This window comes from Anolis sagrei, chromosome 3 (assembly GCF_037176765.1).
Source record: "Anolis sagrei isolate rAnoSag1 chromosome 3, rAnoSag1.mat, whole genome shotgun sequence".
NCBI classification, from domain to species: Eukaryota; Metazoa; Chordata; class Lepidosauria; order Squamata; family Dactyloidae; genus Anolis; species Anolis sagrei.
The window spans coordinates 238,924,223-238,944,598 of NC_090023.1; the positions used below are offsets into that span (position 1 = coordinate 238,924,223).

Here is a 20,376-nt window from a genome sequence, read left to right on the forward strand (position 1 = left end):
TAGAACCTTCGGCTGAAAATTAGTACAGACATGTCTTAGGTAAACTTTAAAAGAAGTAATGACCTTAGCAGAAAGACTGATGAATAATTTACAACATCTGTTCTGTTTAAACATAAAATGTTATCACCCACAGTTTAGAAACATATGTTGAAAATCTCAATGATGGATCATTACATTCCGGCCAACAAGAAATGATCCTACAAATAAGCTCAGAAATTGCTTATAAACAGAATACACAGCTGTGACTCTTCATAAACGATCTGTTACTTGTTTATATTAATCAGATACCTTCTACTCAAGAGCAAGGCTTTACATTAATGTACACATTGAAAAGATAAATGAATAAAAATAAAATTACATTCCCATGTTTCTGGCATCGGCTTGACTCAGATTTTCTTCAGGTCCAACAATTTTTATAGTTTTTATCATATTCTTGGCTTTTTCCCAAAATTTCTTGATATGCTTTTCATGGTAAACTTCCTGGAAGTGTTAAAATACAGAATTAATGGCAAATAAGTAATACGATGCAAAAGCTAAACATGCCATAACAGTATAACAGATAGCAAATTGTAAATATGAACCATAATCTTTGCAATCTGGTAAAATGCATGATTCTTGATTTTCCAGATTGTATTGTTGAAGGTTTTCATGGCCAGAATCACTGGGTTGTTGTAGATTTTTCGGGTTGTATGGCCATGTTCTAGATTCCAGATTTTCAGATTCTCCTTCAGCTTACACAATACTACTTGTGGTAACCCATATGGGTCAGATGTAACTCCTTCCTGACAATGTTAACTTTGTTTCAGAGGAAAAAAACAACAAATCGGAGTAGAGTCTACAATGGTTATAACATACTCTCAAAAATTTAACGTGGATTCAACACATGAACAGAGCTTCTTAAAGCTGCACATGTGGCGTAGAGTAACACAAATGGTTTTTGAGCAGAGATGGGTTAAAAGTCAAATAACAGAGTAACATTGAGGAGGATTTTTCTAACCATATTATGCCTCCCATATTATGCTATGAGAGAGGTCATAGCATAGTTGTTAATTATTTACAAAAAAAAATGGGACAAGTACATAAGAAACTTGTATCCTGATATCTTAGCCATTGAGAAATGGTGAGCATTGCTTGGTTATGGGACTAAGATGCAGGAGACCATGATTGGAATATCTCCTTGGCCATGAAAACCCACTGGATGACCTCAAGCAAACCATACTTTCCCAGGCTCAGAAGCAATGGCAAAACCTCTCTGAAAAATCTTGCCAAGAAAACACCATTAGAGGATTATCTTGGAGTCATTATAATTTAAGAAGGCACTTTATAATTTAAAGTGAAGGCATATTATAATTTAAGAAGGTGACTTGAAGGCAGATAGCAACAAAGCTAATCTAATGCTTCATTATATTATAACCCATAATTTAACAAATCGGCTACACATAAGATTACTTTTCTTAAAAAATGATTTGATACAAGATGATCAAAACAATGTGAGAAAAAATGGTAAGGAAAATGAAATGCTTCGCAGTATTTATAGATAGCATCCTTTTCTATAAGAACAAAAATTGAAGTGAAGTTTAACAGAGAAACACCATTGGATTGTGTTCTGATCTTAAACTCAAAAGGAGGAAGGAAAAATAAAACAAGTTAGACATGTCTTACAATTGAAAAAAATGCTATGATATACAGCCATAGCCTTTACACATATGAAAAAACAAATAAAAATAAAACTCAAGACAATTTAGAAACACTATTCTGTATAATCCAGTCCAAAAGGAACCAGTATTTTAAAACATCTACTTTTTAAAGCATTATTATTAATTTCATTGACTGTTGTTGTATATTATTTGGACAAACATATATAGAGCCACATCATCATCATTATTTATACCGAGCTTTTTCCCTTCAAAAAAGACTCAAAGCAGCTTACAGTAAAACCAGTACAATACAATTAAAAAACCCCAAAACATACAAATATTAAAATAGAATTAAATATTAATAATATTGAAAATAAACAGTTAAAACTCTTTAAAATCTGATTCAAAACCTATTCACAGCTATAACCACAGCACCCCCGATTTGATCTTTAAAATCTCCTTCTTTAAAAGCCTGTCTGAATAAAAAGGTTTTAGCCTGCCACCAGAATAACAGCAGGCTTCCCTTGGCAGGGAGTTCCAGAGTCAAGAAGCAACCACTAAGAAGACTCTCTCTTATATTTCCACCAAATGTGTTTGTGATGGTGGTGGAACTGAGAGAAGGGCCTCTTTTGGGGATCTCAGGGCCTGGGAAGATTCATATAGGTAGATGTGATCGGCCAAATATCCAAGAAGACATGGATAGATATCTACTGTTGGTGTACTGTATATTCCTCTTTCTAAAATGTTAATGAAAGTGGTAGAGAGTAGACACTTTTGACTAACGTTGAAGATTAATAAGGTTTGGGCAATGGATTGCAATAGCGAAGGCTGCCACAGCCAGTCTTATAATTTCTCTGTTGAGGTCAGTGAATGAAGCTGTTGAGTCAACAAATAGACAATTACACAAGTATGTTTCTTTTTTTAAAAAAAACCCTCTTTATTCAAAGTTTTAATTTAAAAACCAGACATCCACAAAAGAAATAAAGACACACCAACAGATAAAGTAAATAAAAAGATGAAAATAATATATCTGTATATAAGTGTGTGTGTGTGTGTATACACACACACATATATAATAATGCCAATAAAAGAAAATAACATAAATAGACATATACACAATTTGACTTCCTGGTATCTTCCTGAGGTCTTTTTCTATTATTTTCTTCTTCATACTTTCTCATCTTCCTCTTCATACTTTCTCATCTTACTCTTCTCCTTCACCTTCTTATCGACTTCTTACCCTCCCTTCTGTCAAGTATTTTCCCACAGTTACAATTTCCTTTTCTCTCTCTAATAGTGGCCATAGCAAACCATCTGATTGTCTACCTCTGTTGACTTTTCAATTCCTATCTAAACAACCACCTGGAACATGTCCTAGCTAACAGAATCAAGTCTCCAAGAAGTGGCTATGCTTATATAAAGAACTTGTGCCAAAGTTAGATAGTGCAGGCAACCAGAGGGCAAGAACAATCTTCAGGGTGTGGAAGGCATTTAGAACAGAAGTTACAGTGGAAGAAGAGCTAGAAAATCCAATTCTGTAGGTGGAGAACTCCAAACTGTAATCTACACAGAATGTACTCAATTTGATATTGATATATATATCTCCAGCCTTCCAATTTCCCAGCTGACATTATATGGAAATCTAAACAGCTGCAACTGAATAATTATTTGGCTTGCTATTTAATATTTCTGGTTGTAATTTTACCCCCAGACTGAATGTGTTAACACTAAATAAATGTTTCAACCTAGTTAAAGAGTAGAGCAGAACCTATATTTCAGGGAATGTGGGTGAATAGACCCTGCCATTTTCTATATAATAACAGACCATATAAATATTTAAGAACTTCATAGTCGAACTATACTATTTGACTGACACATTTACTAACTAATATCTACCACATGGTCATAAAGTACTTACATTATTGTGAATGAAGAAGCTAAGTTTTTCCTTTGCATAGTCCAGAGTCAACAATCTGTCTAAAAATCTAGCCAGGAAAGGAGTTGGTTGTTCAATGAAAACACCAATTATTACTGTTGGAGTCTCCTACAAAAATAAAACACGGGCAAAAAAGAAAAGATAAATGCAGAGTATTTACTTCACAGTCTGACACAGCATGAAAGAACTTGGATTTAAGCAAAATCAATCAAATTATGTATCTTGGAAAACATATTGCCATATCTTTTTTCTTTAAATTTCCTACACATTTTCGCACTGTATAGAAATTTTCATTGCAGTTTTGAATTATTCTCACTTTCATATTACTTAAGCAAAAGGCCCTTCTTTCTGGGAGGAAACAAAGAGTATGCTATTCCACTTGTCCTTTCATTCTTCATTCTCTGGTGACTGTTCTATCTGTCCCAGAGAACAGAACTAGATCTAGAGCTTTTGTTGCAGGACACCAGTTATTTTTGAACATTAGAGAAGCATCTTTAAGGAAAAGTAGTCCAAGGGTAGATTTAACTGAAAAGTGAAAGCAGTTACAAGAGTGGTGGGAAATTCCTCATTGGATGCCTTGAAAGACAGATTAGACAGATAATATCCTTTTTAAAATGATTTAGCTGAGAACTTTTGGCATCACACAGGATGATGGACTATATTGAAATCATGGTCCCCTCCAACCTCTTACATTTCTTTGATGTCATCACTTCAGTGGGTTTATTCTACTTGTCAAAGACCACGACATGCAAAAATATGTAAACATATATAAGGTACAAAACAGTTCGGTAATAAATGGTGAAAATGATTTTAGAAACTAATAGTTTTTTAAAAGTGAATATAAAAAATATCATTAATCTCCACATTTCTTTGATCTCAAAGCCTGTCTAAATGTGTGCTTTTTGTATGTCTAATCATTGAGATGATTAAATTTCAGGCATCTTCCAAACAATTAAATCCACATTGAACTGGATTATACTGCAGTGTGGACTCAGATAATCCAGATTAAAGTAGACATTGTGGATTATCTGCTTTGATATTCTGGGTTAAATGGCTGTGTGGAAGGACCATCAGTTGCATTTGAGTTTAATCAAACAGAAACTAGATTTTTAAAGCTACAGAAAAGAGATGTGGGGCTCAGGCCCTAACAAATGTAATTTTGCCTCACTTTCCATCAGACTCAGAAAGCAGTCTTTGGTCCAGACTGATGAATGATGTCAAACATCTCTCCAGAGAGGTATGCCATTTAATATTTCTCATGCTATACTTCATTGGGATGAGATGTAGTGATGAGAGTTAGATCAGACAGTGGCAGGATAGAATGGGTTGGTTAAAGAAGTGAAGAAAAAAAGAACCAAAAGTGCACAGAGCACTGGATAATGCAGTCATCATTCCCATACAGCTCTGTTTGTGAAATAATTCAGCTTCATGCAACTTGTACTTACAGTCAATGTAGCTAGATCTAGTAAATCTTGGTTACAGGCAATACATCCAGTTTCACGAGTCCAGCCATTAGGGATATAGTTTCCAAAATAATTCAGATTAAGCTGGGTTGGAGGGAAAAAACTTAAATCAATTCAACATATTAAACTCTGCAGCTTTTTGCTAGACCCACTTTACCAATCTCTGATGTGCTCACTCAGCTGAAATGAATAGAAACTGGGTAAATGTGGTGTGTGATGCACTGTGTCACCTATCACTACACCTAATCTTCATTCTGGTGCCAAGACAGAATTACAGCACACTAGCATCTCCCTTTCCTCCCATTGAAAAGACTCAACTGAAGGAAAGTCGCTATCACTTACTTTAGTCGGGCCGTTTCCATGAAGAGTGACTGGCAAAGTGTCATACACAGAATTCCTAGCTCTGGCTCTTCCTTCTTCAAATTTCAGAAGAACTTCATCTGTAGCCCACCAGGAAGTTAATAACAAATCAACTGTAGTTCGCTCAAAGAAGGATGTCACAACATTCTTTGCATTTGCCTGATTTTTAAAATAGTGTCCTATATTTCCTGTCACTTAAGCCTACAATCTGCATGCTGTTTACTTCACAGTTTAGGAACTTATTTAAAAAAAATTAAGCAACCTAATCTTTTAAAAGAATAATAATCCATCTCCCCCAAGATCCTGTTTATTAAAAGGAACCACCTGCTTTCTCTGTAATTTGAGGGACGGGCTGACCTTTTCCCAACAATCTCTTGGCAGGTCAATGCTGTTCTGATGCTGTTTTTTCCCAGGATTGTTTTTGGGAAGTTCCTGGAAGCAACTTTCTCTCATCTCCTCACCCCACCCCTATTCTACTTTCATTTCTCCCAAGGAGAGAATTTAAGAAAAACAATGGGAGACATGAAATGCAATTTAGTTTTCCAGGGTCACTAACTATATAACGCACAATGTCCACATAGATGCAGGAACTCTCACTTTGTTTTTGGTGTTCTCTCTGAAAAAGGTAGTGTGGGAAGCTGTGCACAAGACAAGTTATCAGTCACCGGCCATTGCATATTATGTATAAAGTACAATCAGGCTTTTCAGTCAATGTTAAATATAATGCAATTCAGAACTAGCAAGAATGGAATCTTATGGACATTTTATTTATCATTCAATAATCTTTTCAGTATACATACCAACAGCTCCATTTAGAGTCTGGAAAATGTTGCACTTGTGATCCAAGGTAATATTAATACGCTCCTAATGTAAGGAAACCACATGACAAATGAGGCATTATGAAATCCGGGATCACTTTAAGATCATTTATTATGTGACTGGTCTGTTGATTTTAGCTGAGCAAAGAGAAATAAATGAGTGGTTCCCTGAGTATATCCCTGGAAAGCATTTTAAGAAACTATGTTTTCTGCCAAATTTTTAATGCTGCATATATCTTTACAAATTCAACATGTCACACAGATTTATCCCTCATCAGCAATTGAATGATTCATTATTATCCTGTTTACATGTCCACGGCACAGAAGATTTTATCTCTGCTCCATAATCCAAGTAAATGAAGTTCATGACTTCTCAAAGAATAGTTTTGGCACTATGTAGCAAGAAAATATCTACTAAAAACTATGAATATATATATTTTTTAAAATGTTAGACTAAGGACACATATACACGTCATTAAGTCTGAGGCTGGTCCAGAATAGCAATATTCCATACCAGCCCTGTGACTGGCTACATTGTCCATTTCCATTCTGCAGATGTGGCAGGGTGTACTGCCAAAATTGGGCAACCACAGAGCTCTGAGAGAGCTCCTGCTCATCATTATGCAGCTTTGTTTACATCAGTCCCCCCTCCTCCTTGGTCATGCAGATATCTTTACTGATGACCAGGAGATCTCTAGAGCTTCATGGCTAACTGCTGTGGCAGCGCAAAGGTGATATAGACTCACCCCATCTCCCTTTTTCTCAGGCACCAAACACAGGCAGAAGAGTATGGAAGTACCAGCCCATGTGGACAGCAGACAGATTAGTGACAATCGAGCTGTCCAAACTCACCCAGAAATGTTCTGCAGTTTTGCTGAAACTCCAGAGCATTTGCCAACTTTGTATAGCAATGGATAAAATTGGGTTAATCCATTTAATCTTGTGTCACAAACTGGAAGCCCCTAAATGTTGTTTGGACATACAGGAATGGCTTTTGGTGCAAACTGGAATTTGCAGCCAGGGTACACATGCAGAACCAGTGATTCATAGAGAATTGCTTTCCATGGATATACTCAGGAAATCACTCATTCATTTGTCTTTACTCATCTGAAATCAACAGACCAGTCATGTCTAGCATAAAGATATCTAAATTCTTTGACCTAATCGTTCTAATCAGAAGAGTGCAGGTAGCTCAGATAGAATGGCATGTGCCTTGCTCCTTTAAAAAGAATAAACAAGCAAGCAATCCTTTTCTACATGTAGAGCCATTTCCAACTATCTGTCCTTTGGGAAGGAAGTTAATATCTTATTGTATCTTGATACGAGTTATTCTTTTTACAATGTGTTGTTATAATAAAACATTTTGAGTATATACATAAAACTAGTAATGAAGATAAGTTTCCTAAACATTCAGATATCAAGAACATAAATAAAACCCAGGTGAGAAGAATGTTAAAGTTCTACATACCCTCTTCAAGGGATCAATATATATTTTAGTATAAAAAAGCTGGTCATCATCATTATCTTGGAGGTCCCATTGTTGTACAATACTGTTTACTGATGGAGAATAACCAATAAATCCTGAAACATACAACAAAATCCAATAAATGTTAATCAATCAAACATAGATCAGCATTTCAACTTTAAAAAGAGTTTTCTATCTATTTTAGGCAACATCAAACTACCTCCTGCATTAAGGAAAATCTATCTATTTTAGGCAACATCAAACTAAGAAAATTTGAAGTCCATAAATTATTGCTCTTGTACTCTTCCAGGGCTCCTTCTACACTCCCACATAATCCAGATTATCAAAGCAGATAATCTGGATTATCTGCTTTGATAATCTGGATTATGTGGCAGTGTAGAAGGAGCCCTGGAAGAGTACAAGAGCAATACAAGAGCAATCCAGATTATCTGCTTTGAATTGGATTATATGAGTCTACATTGCCATATAATCTTGTTCAAAGCAGATAATCTGGATTGTATATGGCAGTGTAGAAGGGGCCCAGATTTTTGGAAAATAACTATTGAATTCCTGAACATTTGTCATGCCACAAAACATCTGAAGGCACAAGTTAACAAGTGGAGGTCCTGCTTAAGAAAAACTAGGTCATTATCTCATTAATTTTTGATCCAGAGATCTCAGTATTTCATAGCATTATCAGAATGTGTTTGTATGTTTGCATACATTTTAAAGAATTATTCCTCCGATGGTTCAAATCAGAGGTGATATTCCTTTAATCCAAAGGCTGCATTAAAATACACAGAAATTACACTGCAAAGTTAAATTTCTATAAAAATTTGCATTTTCATAATGTACAAAACTCAACTGCATCTTGCCTTTCCCATGAAGAACAATAACATTCCAAAAGGGGATTTTACAAAACTACAAGTGAGTTAATTAACAAACATCTCACTTCAGGCTGGTAAGAAGCCTGATGTTGCCCTCAGTGGTTGGTGAAGGACAAAATCTAGGCCCTAGATCTGGTTTGAATAAGTTTGAGGGCTTTTGCCAAAGCATTAATTTCCAAACTATTAGCCTACAGAATGCACAATAATCAATACACAAGTTCAGATAACAGTTTTTGTGCCTTGAAATCCTGTGTAAGAGATAACTTTGTTAATCCTATAAACATCAGACTTTTGTTTCTGAAGGCTTAGAGGACATGTCTGTTGGAAAGTTAAGAGAAGAGCTTAACTCTCTCTTTATTCTCCCTTTCCAGGAAGAACAGTGATTTAAAAACAATTTTAAAAACACAAAAAATCTCCAGACTCTACTCAGATACAAGTCCATAATCACCCAAAATCTTGTAAGATTGTTTTGTGCTGCTCCTGGCAGATGGGTTCAAATCAAATAATTACAGTTACAAGAAAGGATATGCCAACTAAATGTTAACAACTCCTTGATAATAAGGGCTTTTCAGTAATGAAACAGAATGCCTCAGATGATGATGGACTCAGACGGATGATGTTCACTTTCAGGCATGCCTTGGGATGTTCACCTTTGAGGGAAACTATAGCTTTGCAATCCCTTCCAATTCTTATATTTTGGTGAATCTATGAAACTATTATCAGCTTCTGCTCAAAACACAGAAGTGCCCTCTCTTTTGCCCATTTACTACCATATCAGAAAGACAAAAGGAAAGTTGAGGGAGATATAAAGCAATGGCAGCAGGGCTTCAGGGGCATCCTGGGCAGTGTCCTCTGAGAGGATGTCTGTTGCATTTGTAGATTCCATCTAATGGCCTTACTGTTTTGTGGGTTGTACACTACTGACCATTAAAATTCTTAAACTATGTATCAAAGCACCACTTTGTCAAAGGCATTAAAAATTACAACAATGGTGTCCCTTTGGCTTCCTCTTGATTTCATCATTGAGTTGGTTGTTTATGGTTATGGAGGCCCAAAAATGGGGCATGTGTCATTGATTGACTTCAGAAGGTGTGATAGATGTAAATATAAAGAAAGTAAACTTGCGAATAGGGCATGAAACTACTGGCTGTAAACACTGGCCGTAAACGCTGATAAAGACAGTTAAATGGATTGTGCAAAAATTGCTTATGTTCAATTATTAGTTTCATCAAGAGTAAACTCGCTGAAGATATTTTTCTGATGTCTTCTCTTTTTCTTTCTCCCTCTCCTCTCTGCATCCATCTTTTATCCATGCTGATCCTGACAGTCAGGGGAGAGGAGCAATAACACCTGACACCATTACTAATCATTTTGTACTTACCACATTTTGAAAACATCTCCTATTGCTACAAATTTTAAAAGTGCTCAAAATATGTGGCAGTGGGAGGTCTGTTTTCTCCATAATGGTTATAATAGTCCCTTAGTTTGTTGTTATTTTTGTTGTTGTTTTACAAAAACATCTTACCTCCTGCATTAAGGTATCGTTTCCCACTGCGAACAACAGGGTATTTGTCCGACAATCTCTTATCAGGCCATATTAAGCCATCTGCTGCAAAAACTACCTTGTGGTTTGCTTGTTGGAACTTCTTTAACAATTCTTCAGGTCCCGCAGCAAATATAACATCATAGCTAAAGTTTAAAGAGAAACAAGTAAGGCAAACATTTCTAAACCAACCCAAGAATGTAAACATTCAAAATAAAATAAATACAGCTTACTTTGCTTAGAGAGGTAAACAGGTGGGTAGATTTAGCAGTCTCATATTTAGAAGCTATTTCAGTTGCAATTTTTAAATTTAGACGAAGGAGGTAATTCCACATAAGTACAGGCTATTCATTTAGTCACTGAAAAAGGTCTGGTTGTCATTTTGCCATTGACACGCACAGCAAGATGGTTGTGTTTTCTGACAAAAACCGAAGTGGGCTTCCCTAATCAGTTACCTCTTTCTCAATCAGATAGTTAGAATCTCTAATATTCAGATACAGAATTATGGTTGTACATCAAGATTGTGCCACTCTGTGGTTTAACCCAATGAGCCAACAAAAAAAGTTAACATTTCATATATCTTTCCAATAGGGAAATCTTTGACGTCTAGTAAAAAAAATACTACTTGTCATTATTTATATCCTGCCACTCTTAAGCCACAAGAAGTCATAGATGTATTTGAAAAGTATTTGTCAGAGAACCAGGTTTCCAACCAATGGGGGAGAGGGGGTCATGCAGAAACATTTAACATCTGTGTTTTTGCTATGATGTCTCAAAAATCTAGAAGACAGTTCTAGACCAATGGTTCTCAACCTGTGGGTCCCCAGGAGTTTTGGCCTACAACTCCCAGAAATCCCAGCCGGTTTACCAGCTGTTAGGATTTCTGGAAGTTTATTTATTTAAAACATTTATATTCCACCCTTCTCACCCTAAAGGGAGCTTGGGGCAGAGCATAACATATAAATGGCAAACATTCAATGCTGGGACATAAAATAAACTATAAACATATATCAATACCAAAGTCAGTTATCTCAATGCTAAAATCCACTGTTTAAAACTGTCTCAAATCATCCACATTGAATCCGGTCGGCAGGGTATGGTTTCCTAGTGACTTACTGCATTGTCCCAAAGGCTTGGTCCCAAAGCCAAGTTTTTACCATCTTTCTGAAGGACAGGAGGGAGGAGGCTGATTTACTCTCACCAGGAAGGGAGTTCCATGGCCAAGGGGCAATCACTGAGAAGGCCAAAAACATTCTGGGGAGCCACAGGTTGAGAACCACTGTTCTAGACATTTGCAGCAACTTTGAAGCAGCACCTCAAATGGTCTTTCCAATTTTTCCCTATCCAAAAAAACTACTCCTTCAAGTTTTGAGAAGCAAAATGAGTATAAGAGAACATTCTCACCCAAGTTCACATCATGAATCCACAGAATGCTTGCAGCAAAACCTGATAATTTAGTCTTTACTAGCCCAAGCAAAAACCCAATCGAAAACATCACAGCCTTTGAACGGGCTTGCCTGCATGACTCATTTATTAGGTATAATTTCAAGGAAATGAAAATTATACTGCAAGCTTATACAACATGACGCTAGTGTCTAAGCCCATAATTGTAACTTCATTTTTAAAAATCACATATGTTATTATGATTTTAATTTACCTTTTTTACTATCATATTTTGACATATGAAGGCAGGCATGTAGCCGGGGGGGGGGGGCTTGGGGGGCTTCACCCCCCCCCCCAAAAAAATTCTCATGGTGGTCCATGAGAAGGCCTTACTGGTACATTATTTAAACTGTTATGTTTATTCATATCATGATCTGATCACCATGCTCAATATATCCCATATGCATGGGGGTATTGGGGTAACGATACAAAAGGTTTGCTAGGGTAGACCCTCTTTCACTCAGACTCAGCCCCCCCCCCCTCCCCCTCGAATCAAACTCAGATCCCCCCAAAACAAAATCCTGGCTACGGGCCTGTATGAAGGTAAGGTGCATGAGCCTTCCTGTAAATCATGATTAAACCAGAACACCTTAATAAATGAAAAATTCAATTTTTTACACTCTGGATCACAGTTGCATGAAAATAGAAAACTATAGCTAATGAGAAGTTTCCTGGGATAATCATACTTTCCTCAAAAAGGTTGCTTGCAAAGGCAAACTAAGTGAAACAACCAGACAGATGACAATTCAATTGAGATTATGTCCTGCTGTTGCCTTGGGGGTAAAAGCCTAGTAAAATTGAATGTATAATTTCAGGAAAACATGAGAGGTCATTTCAGGTGTTGTTTTTTTCAATAGGGTGGGATGGATATGGGGCCCACAGCCAATACTTTTCCCAGTACTGTCCAAAAATAAGATTACATTGTTCTAGTACTAAATCACGTGCTCTTTTAGGTGCTTCCAAAATACCACAGGTCTATACTATTACAAAATCTAGACCATGGTTTAACCTCCTAGTGCTCTTCATCTGTCACAATCCCTGACCAATGCCAATAATGACTGGGCTTCATGGGAATTATAGTTCAGAACATATGGACAGCACTAAGTCACCTACCCTTGTTCTCTACATGTTTGACATTTCACACTTAGTTACACTTTTACACAGCTGTTCCAAACATCTGTTTCAAGTGCTACAGTATTTTAATATTCTCTCCCAGCACTAGCTCACACAACCATTTTTCAGAGCCTAACAAATCATGCCTTATGCCCTCATACAGCCACTTTTCATAGCCGAACAAATCATGCTTTATTCTTTCAGCAACAAAGAGATCCTTTTAATAAAGTACACTCAACTCCATATTGCATCCTATTTCAAACTATGACTTTCTTCTGGTGTTATCAAAATGGTGCATTGTGTCAGATATATTTGAGAAGAAATGTTTAGGTACCTGGCATCAAGTATATACCAAACATTATGATACCTATTTGATAGAGAACAATATCAAGATGAAAACACAGTGGTGTTCAAAATGGGTTGCTTATATCAAGATATTTATAGCAATAACTTGTAGTGCCTTTCCTTTGCCAAATTGTATTTGCAGAGTAAACAGATATGTCATTTTTGTTGCCAACATTCAGAACAAGAAGGTATTATTACTAGAATTATTGCTGGTCCTAAGATACAGTGTCATATCATCAACAAACACACTGCTCTTTGTTAAAAGCTTTTCTTTCCTTCGGCACCTAGAGAACTCTGTCAGTAAATAAACATTATTCCCTTTGTTTGAATTATTGAAGTAGAAACGTATTAAATTAAAGAGACCTTTCTCAAAGAACAGGAACACATTATTAACATGATCCTACTCGGAGAAGTGACTTTCTCTACCTGTCATGCTGTCCTCATGTAATGACTACCTTCTTTGCAATTACAAGTAAATAAAAGGTTGCCAATCAATAAAGGTTCAGATAATATTTGCTTCCTTTAAAGTTATGTTGAAGTGCAGCAGCACCTATACAAAGGCCAGTAAAAAGCTCATGAACATATCATTGCTCTTAAGAATGTAAAAAATGACAACATTGCATATTGGTATATGCAGCTCCTTTGCATTTTTTGAAATTATTCAAAAATTGGCTTTGTTTCAGATTGTTCCAAAGGACCCCTGTGCATCTCTTTGAGCATTTTATGAACATTATTTATTTATTATTATTTACAGTATTTATATACCACCTTTCTCACCCCTGGGGCGGGGGGACTCAAAGCAGTTTTCCCCTTTTTGCTTCTGACATGCAAAGAAACTGCTCAATAAGATTTACAATTCCGCTTCCCCCATTCAGCTTACTGTTTGTGCCTTCAATTAGTTATGGACTCATAGCTATCCTATGGCAAGTTTATCATAGAGTTAGGGTTGACAAGTTTTATTCAGAGTGGGTTTGCCATTGCCTTCCTCTGAAGCTGAGAGTGTGTGATGTTTTCAAGTTTTGCTAAACCATAGTGGGGTACTATGGTTGAGCAAAACTTGAAAACATCCTAGTCACCAGGGCCATAGTCAAATACTCAATCACCTATACCATACTGCTTCCATTGACTTCCAGACTGCCTTCTCCTGTTGATGATATTTCAGGATCCTTGATTGCCTCTATCCTTCCTCTTAATAATGTATTTGGATCATTTTCATGTATTTATGAATATGGACTCAACTAAATTTTCAATCAACAACAATGCTAAGCTCACAAAAGGTGTGCTGTATTTACTTGAATCTAACGCTCACTCTTGTTTTTTGTGTGGCTAAATACTAGTAATCTTAATGTTGAGCCAAAGCAAAGGGGAAAGCTGCATGGGGAGGTGCACCTAGAGCTCTTCTCTGAGAGGTGTCATCTCTAATTAAATGGCCATGGATCAATGCTACGCTATTCTAGGATTGTAGTTGGTAGAGAAGGCTCAAGACCTTGTAAAACTGCAGGCCCGATATTTCCATAACACTGAACTAAAGGAATTGAACTGGATTCATTCTACAGCATAGATGCACTCCAAAGTTTTCTTTTCCATCACTGAAAGCTTTGGTATTCGGACACAATTTTTAATAATGAAGGAATTCTAAGCAGGCGGCAACAGTAATACGCACCTTTTTGGCCATATTACAAAGAATGCATTTCTTGCCATTACACATTACATTGTGTAGTAAACACTTTTTTTGGTTTCAGGGTTCTGAAAATTGAGGTGCACATTGGATTCAATAGCACATTAGGCTTGAATAAACACGAGTGATTCCTTTCTTTTCCTTCTATTTTTCACTGCTCTTCTATCAGACTCTATTCTGCTCCAACTGGGAAATCTTGGTTTCACTTATCCTCCTCTTTTCCCCTTTTTGTTGCTGTCATTAAAAACTTCCCAGACAGCTAATCTAGAAAGAGGCAGGGCAAGGAAGTCTCATTACAGACCGTAATGCCAATTCATTACAAGGAGAGGAGAAAGTGACTCCCTTCTTTCCATAACAAGAAGCTTTGGCAGCACTATTGAAGGAATCTGGATCCAATATTTTCATAAGTAGAGAAGAAGTAGCAATGAAATAATATTTAGGAAGCAAAATATTTCAAACACCATGAGGAAAAAAATGTGAAGTTAAATAACTCTCTGTTGGAAGTACTAACTCTCTTATATAGTAAACATGAGTGATTAGCTGAAAAATAATTGGGTATGCATTTTGCCACATTATGTTCAAGCATTCAACTGATTGTGCCACAAAGATAAAGTACAATCCTTCAGAAAGAGATTTGAAGCTGATCAATATTTTTTGAAACTGGAATTGACCTCAACATCATTTAAAGCAAGAATGAGAAACATTGTTGTTGGACATCAACTCCAATAATTCCTCACGTTCTGCTGGTTAGAACTTATGGGAACTGCAGTTCAACTGCCCATACATTTCCTGGCCCACGTTAAATTAAAGTATTTCCTGAGAGGGAAAAACCAAATGCAAACATTAGCTCATGTTTTACCACGTTTAAGAAATAACAAAGAATAACTGAATAGTGTCCTGTCAAGGCAGATTGTGAAAAAAAAGATTTTGAGAGTTAACCAATCTGAATTAATTTTATCAAAACTACCAGGAGCACAACTGCTGTATCAGCCATTACAGAAATCACACCACCATGAAAAAGTTCAATTGCAAAAGAAATGCTTTTGGCTAGGCTTTTTTTCAACTTACACTTAAAAATAAAATTAAAAAATCTTAACAGGGTCAGCATCCTGGAGTCATAGAAAGGGTGGAAACTGCCAGCCCATAGGAGGGAACAAAAATGTGGATAAAGCTTTCATCCTGAAGGGGGATAGAATACCTGCCCTGCAGGCCTCTCCTAGACTTCATTGATCTTTACATGGGGAACCTACACTGAAACCCCAAATTCAGCAGAGGGAAGAAAATGTTGGTATAATGGCAAAGGAAGTGGAGAACATGAGTATTCTGGATCTGAAGCTCTCTTAAGACCTCAACCCCCACTTTCTCACTCACACAAAGATAAATTATAATGCTTTCAATATGAAGTGAACTTATCACAAAGTTTCCCTAGGGAGGAAGGAGATACGAGAAGCCAACTAATGATTCCACTGTTCCTTCTTTAGAAACAGAATAACAGAATTATAGAATCATAGTGTTGAAAGAGATTAAATGGGCCATCCAGTCCAATTCTCATTAAAGGACTGCTGACAGATGGCCATCCAGTCTCTATTTAAAAATCTCCAGAGAAGGAGATCCCATCACACTTCAGATAGTTGTCAAAGAGCTCTTAGGTTCTTACTATGTGGCATCTCTCTTTGAATAGTGTGTATCCATTGCTCTGTGTGCTAGGATGCATCCACATTGTAGAATTAACCCAGTTTGACACCCATTAATTGCTATGGCTAAATGCTATTGAGTCATGGGGTGTGTGGTCTTACAATGCTGTGGAACCATGGGAATAATAGTGTTTAGCCTTCTCTGCCAAGACGTACTGGTGCTTTACCAAATACTGTATTTACTCAAATCTAATGCTCATCTCTCTTTTTTGGCTAAATTACCTTACCATAATTAGGGTGCACATTTGATTTACATCATACAGTCATCTTAGCCCTGAGTCAAAGGAAAAAGTGAAGCTACTTATTATTCATTTATTTACAGTACTTATATTCTGCCCTTCTCAACCCGAAGGGACTCAGGGCAGATAGCAGAACACATATAAGGCAAACATTAAATGCTGATTATACAATGACAAGATAAGACAACAGATAGATGTATATTTATTATTTAGGCTTTTTATCATCATTTGACATCTTTTGGAGGCTGTGCACTGTTCCAGCCACAGACCGCCCTGAGTTGCCTGCGGGCTGATATGGGCGGGATATAAGTGATGTAAATAAATAATAAAATAAGGGGTGCTGTCACTCCATCTCCTTGCTGAAGGGATTTCTTTGTTCATAAACTTTCCTTTGAAATGCTGTGCCTAAAACACCTCCCTACTCACACTGCTGTTTTGATCCACTAGGTGGGCGGGATACTTCAGGATTTGCACCTTGAGCTCCTATTTGAGGGATGCCATCTCTAATTTAATTTTCATGGCTCAATGCTATGAAATCCTAGGATTTGTATTTTGGTGACCCACCAGCATTCTTTGGCAGCCCCCATGATCCCACACTACAGCCCCTATGACTCCATAGCATTGAGCAGTTAAAATAGATTCATTCTATAGCATAGATGCACCCCAAGATTTTCTTTTCCATTGCTGAAAGCTTTTGTGTTCTAACACTTTTGTTTTTAAAGAAGGAATTAGAAGGAAACAGCTACTGTAATGCACACCTTTTTTGGCCAAATTACAAAGAGTGCACCTTGCCGCTTCACATTACATTCACCAGCAAATACTTTTTTTGTTTTGGTTTCAGGATTTTGAAAATTGAGGTGTGCATTAGATTCAATTGCGCATTAGACTCAAGTAAGTACAGGTATATAATTCCATAGCATTGGGCCATGGCAGTTAAAGTGCTGTCAAACTGCATTAATTTTATATTGTAATTGCAGTCCTAGTAACTGGAGAAGCAAAAAAATAACAAGTCTGCTTCCCTGCTCAATATGACATCCTTTCAAATATTAAATATTGCTATCTTCTCCAGGCTAAATATACCCAGCTCCCTAAGCTGCTCCTGACAGGTGTTAAAGTGTTTCTCCCTCCCAATTTCATCTCCCTTTTAGGATTATGTTATATGATTTGGCTAAGCATATTTCCAACTTTCACACTTAAAAAGAATAATCCTTAATAAAGAAATCTAAGTTGTAACCTTATAATGCAGATCAATGTCCCAGGGGGTCATGAGAAGAGGAATAAATAAATATAAACACACTACAGTTTAGAATTGGATCATCTTTTCTGTCTTGGGATTGTGCTCTTAGGTTGCAAAACCAACTTAACAGCTTCACAGAATGAAAACATAATAACGCTCTTGGGAAAAGTGAACTCCTCCTTGGAAATTCTCTTCCAGATACAATGTAGCCTTTGTTCTTTAGATGGGTCAGCCCCTCTTGTCTGACACACAGAAAACGAATAATTAAAGATAATGATAGAACTAGCTACAATTCTTCTGAATTTACTGAAATAGCTTCTGAATACTGAAATTGTTTGCAAAGGGGTTGAGCGGGTTGTTAACAGAAAAAGAGATATAACTATTCTCTGAAGAAGAGAGTGATTAGTTCATGGCAGATTCTCAATTGTTAAGCTTAATAGATGATAGCTTTCCCAACACCCACAAAACTGATACTGTGAATTGCTTTCCATGTGTGAAAAAATGACTTTACAATGGTCCAAGTTAAATGCCAATCCCGAACACTCTGCTTGCTATGGAATCTGATATATAAATTATTATAACTGGTGCTGTAACAAGTAAGCTTATTTTCCAGTAAAAAAGTACAAAGGATTCTTAGAGGTATACTTTACGATTAAGAATCCTACACAATGCAGCAGTTATAAAATTATATCAAAATTAGGTGACTGGTTTGCAAGCAAATGGGCAAATCCAAATAGAGGGAATATATATACAATAATTCAAAAGGTCTTATTAGAACTGGAAACCAGAGAAAAAAGCAGCAGAAAAAGTTGAAAAAAGCAGGCAGCTTAAATAATGTTGAAACACTCTTTTGGCACCTTAAAGATCAACAAGTTTTATTTGGCATAAATTGACACTTCAGTAGTTGCATGGTTAAGAGGTTTGGAACTACTCTCCGTTAGAAAAGTTAGGATATGCTATTTAAGTTAGTAAAAAGAGAGTAAATGGAGAGACTTCAGACATACATAAAACTATTCAAGCAAGTGCGATATTATTAATACATCATCCTAGCTATCAAATAATCAGTGGCAGATTTTTTTTCATGCCAGGAGTAATTTAAGAAACTGCAAGTCGCTTCTGGGGTGAGAAAATTGGCCGTCTGCAAGGACGTTGCCCAGGGGATATCCAAATGTTTAGACGTTTTGCCATCCTTGTGGGAGGGTTCTCTCATGTCCCCACATGGGGAGCTGGAGCTGACAGAGGGAGCTCGGCCATGCTCTTCCCAGACTGGAACCTCCAACCTGTTGGTCTTCAGTCCTGCTGGCACAAGGGTTTAACCCATTGTGCCACCGGAAGCTCATGAGGTTGATCTTAAGAGTTTTCTACCACAGTGATGGCCATAAATGTGGACAAGGGAAATGGGCAAATTCATGGAGAACTGGGTTAGCAATAGGTGACAGTCATGAGTGGTATATGATCCTACTACTACCAGAACCATTGTGTATCTGTTTTATGAGAAAGCAAACAGGGTAAGAATAGGTTGCTGGACACATATCATGCTTGGAGGGTGTTGGGTCACTGGCAACTGTTTAGTTATTCTGGATTAAATAGCCTTGACCTCAGTCTAAAGGTTGAAGTCATAAGGATTAAGATTGGGCAGATGAAGAGGTCTTTGATGTTACATCAGAAGTATGTTAACATGAATAATAAGGCAGCACAGTGTTGTCGTTTGAGCACTAAGACTGTAGTCCAGGGTTCAAATGGCAATGAGAAGCACTGAGCAAGCCAATGCTTGCCATTTCCTTTCCGAGGAAGGAAATAGCAAGCCTCCTCTGGAGAAATCTCACCAAGAAAACCCCATGATAGGCTTGCCTAAGGGTCATATAATTCAGAAAACTTTTGAAGTCACACAGTTTAAAAAAAAATCAATTTAACTGGGTTAGGGTTTCAAAATAGCTCAAACAGAGTTTATTTTAGCAACCAAGATTTTTGAGAGTGCTCCTTTTGAAGGCACAGACCAATAAGGCAGCAATTTCAGAAATGAGGTGCCATCACTGAAATAGACTGCTCTCTAAGACCCGTCGCAAACTAGCCTCCTGCGGGACCAAACTGTGCCAGCACGTCCCTGACGTCATGAGACTCCGCCTCTCGCCCCACCCCTTTCTCCGCCTCTTTCTCCGTGCCAGAGTGGTTTTTCCTTTGCTAGGGCAGCATTGCCAGCGTACTCTCGTTGTTGAATTCTGCCAACAACGAGAGTATGCTGGCAATGCTGCCCTAGCAAAGGAAAAACCACGCTGGCATGGAGAAAGAGGTGGAGAAAGGGGCGGGGAGAGAGGCGCAGTCTCATGACGTCAGGGACGTGCTGGCACAGTTTGCTCCCGCAGAAGGCTAGTTTGCGATGGGTCTAACAATCACTTGACATACAGCTAGATAACATCCTGTGAAAACTATAGTCAAGTAGTCTGAAAGGATGTCATAAGGATGAGGGATCAGGCTAGTTTTCTGCTGCACTGGAGACAAGGACTCAAAGCAATGGGTT

General features: G+C 37.2%; 1 protein-coding gene across 2 annotated transcripts in view; it reads right to left on the reverse strand.

Annotated features, from left to right (window-relative positions):
• The window catches only part of PLOD2 (procollagen-lysine,2-oxoglutarate 5-dioxygenase 2), a 76,184-nt gene that overhangs the window by 16,159 nt on the left and 39,649 nt on the right, over positions 1–20,376 (reverse strand). For both annotated transcript variants that reach the window (XM_060767770.2, XM_060767769.2), the window contains exons 4-10: positions 10,092–10,255; positions 7,683–7,795; positions 6,197–6,260; positions 5,379–5,476; positions 5,019–5,120; positions 3,556–3,681; positions 359–480 (exon numbers count right to left, since the gene is read on the reverse strand). In XM_060767770.2, the coding sequence (XP_060623753.2) occupies positions 359–480; positions 3,556–3,681; positions 5,019–5,120; positions 5,379–5,476; positions 6,197–6,260; positions 7,683–7,795; positions 10,092–10,255 (789 nt within the window). The remainder of the gene's footprint in view (positions 1–358; positions 481–3,555; positions 3,682–5,018; positions 5,121–5,378; positions 5,477–6,196; positions 6,261–7,682; positions 7,796–10,091; positions 10,256–20,376) is intronic.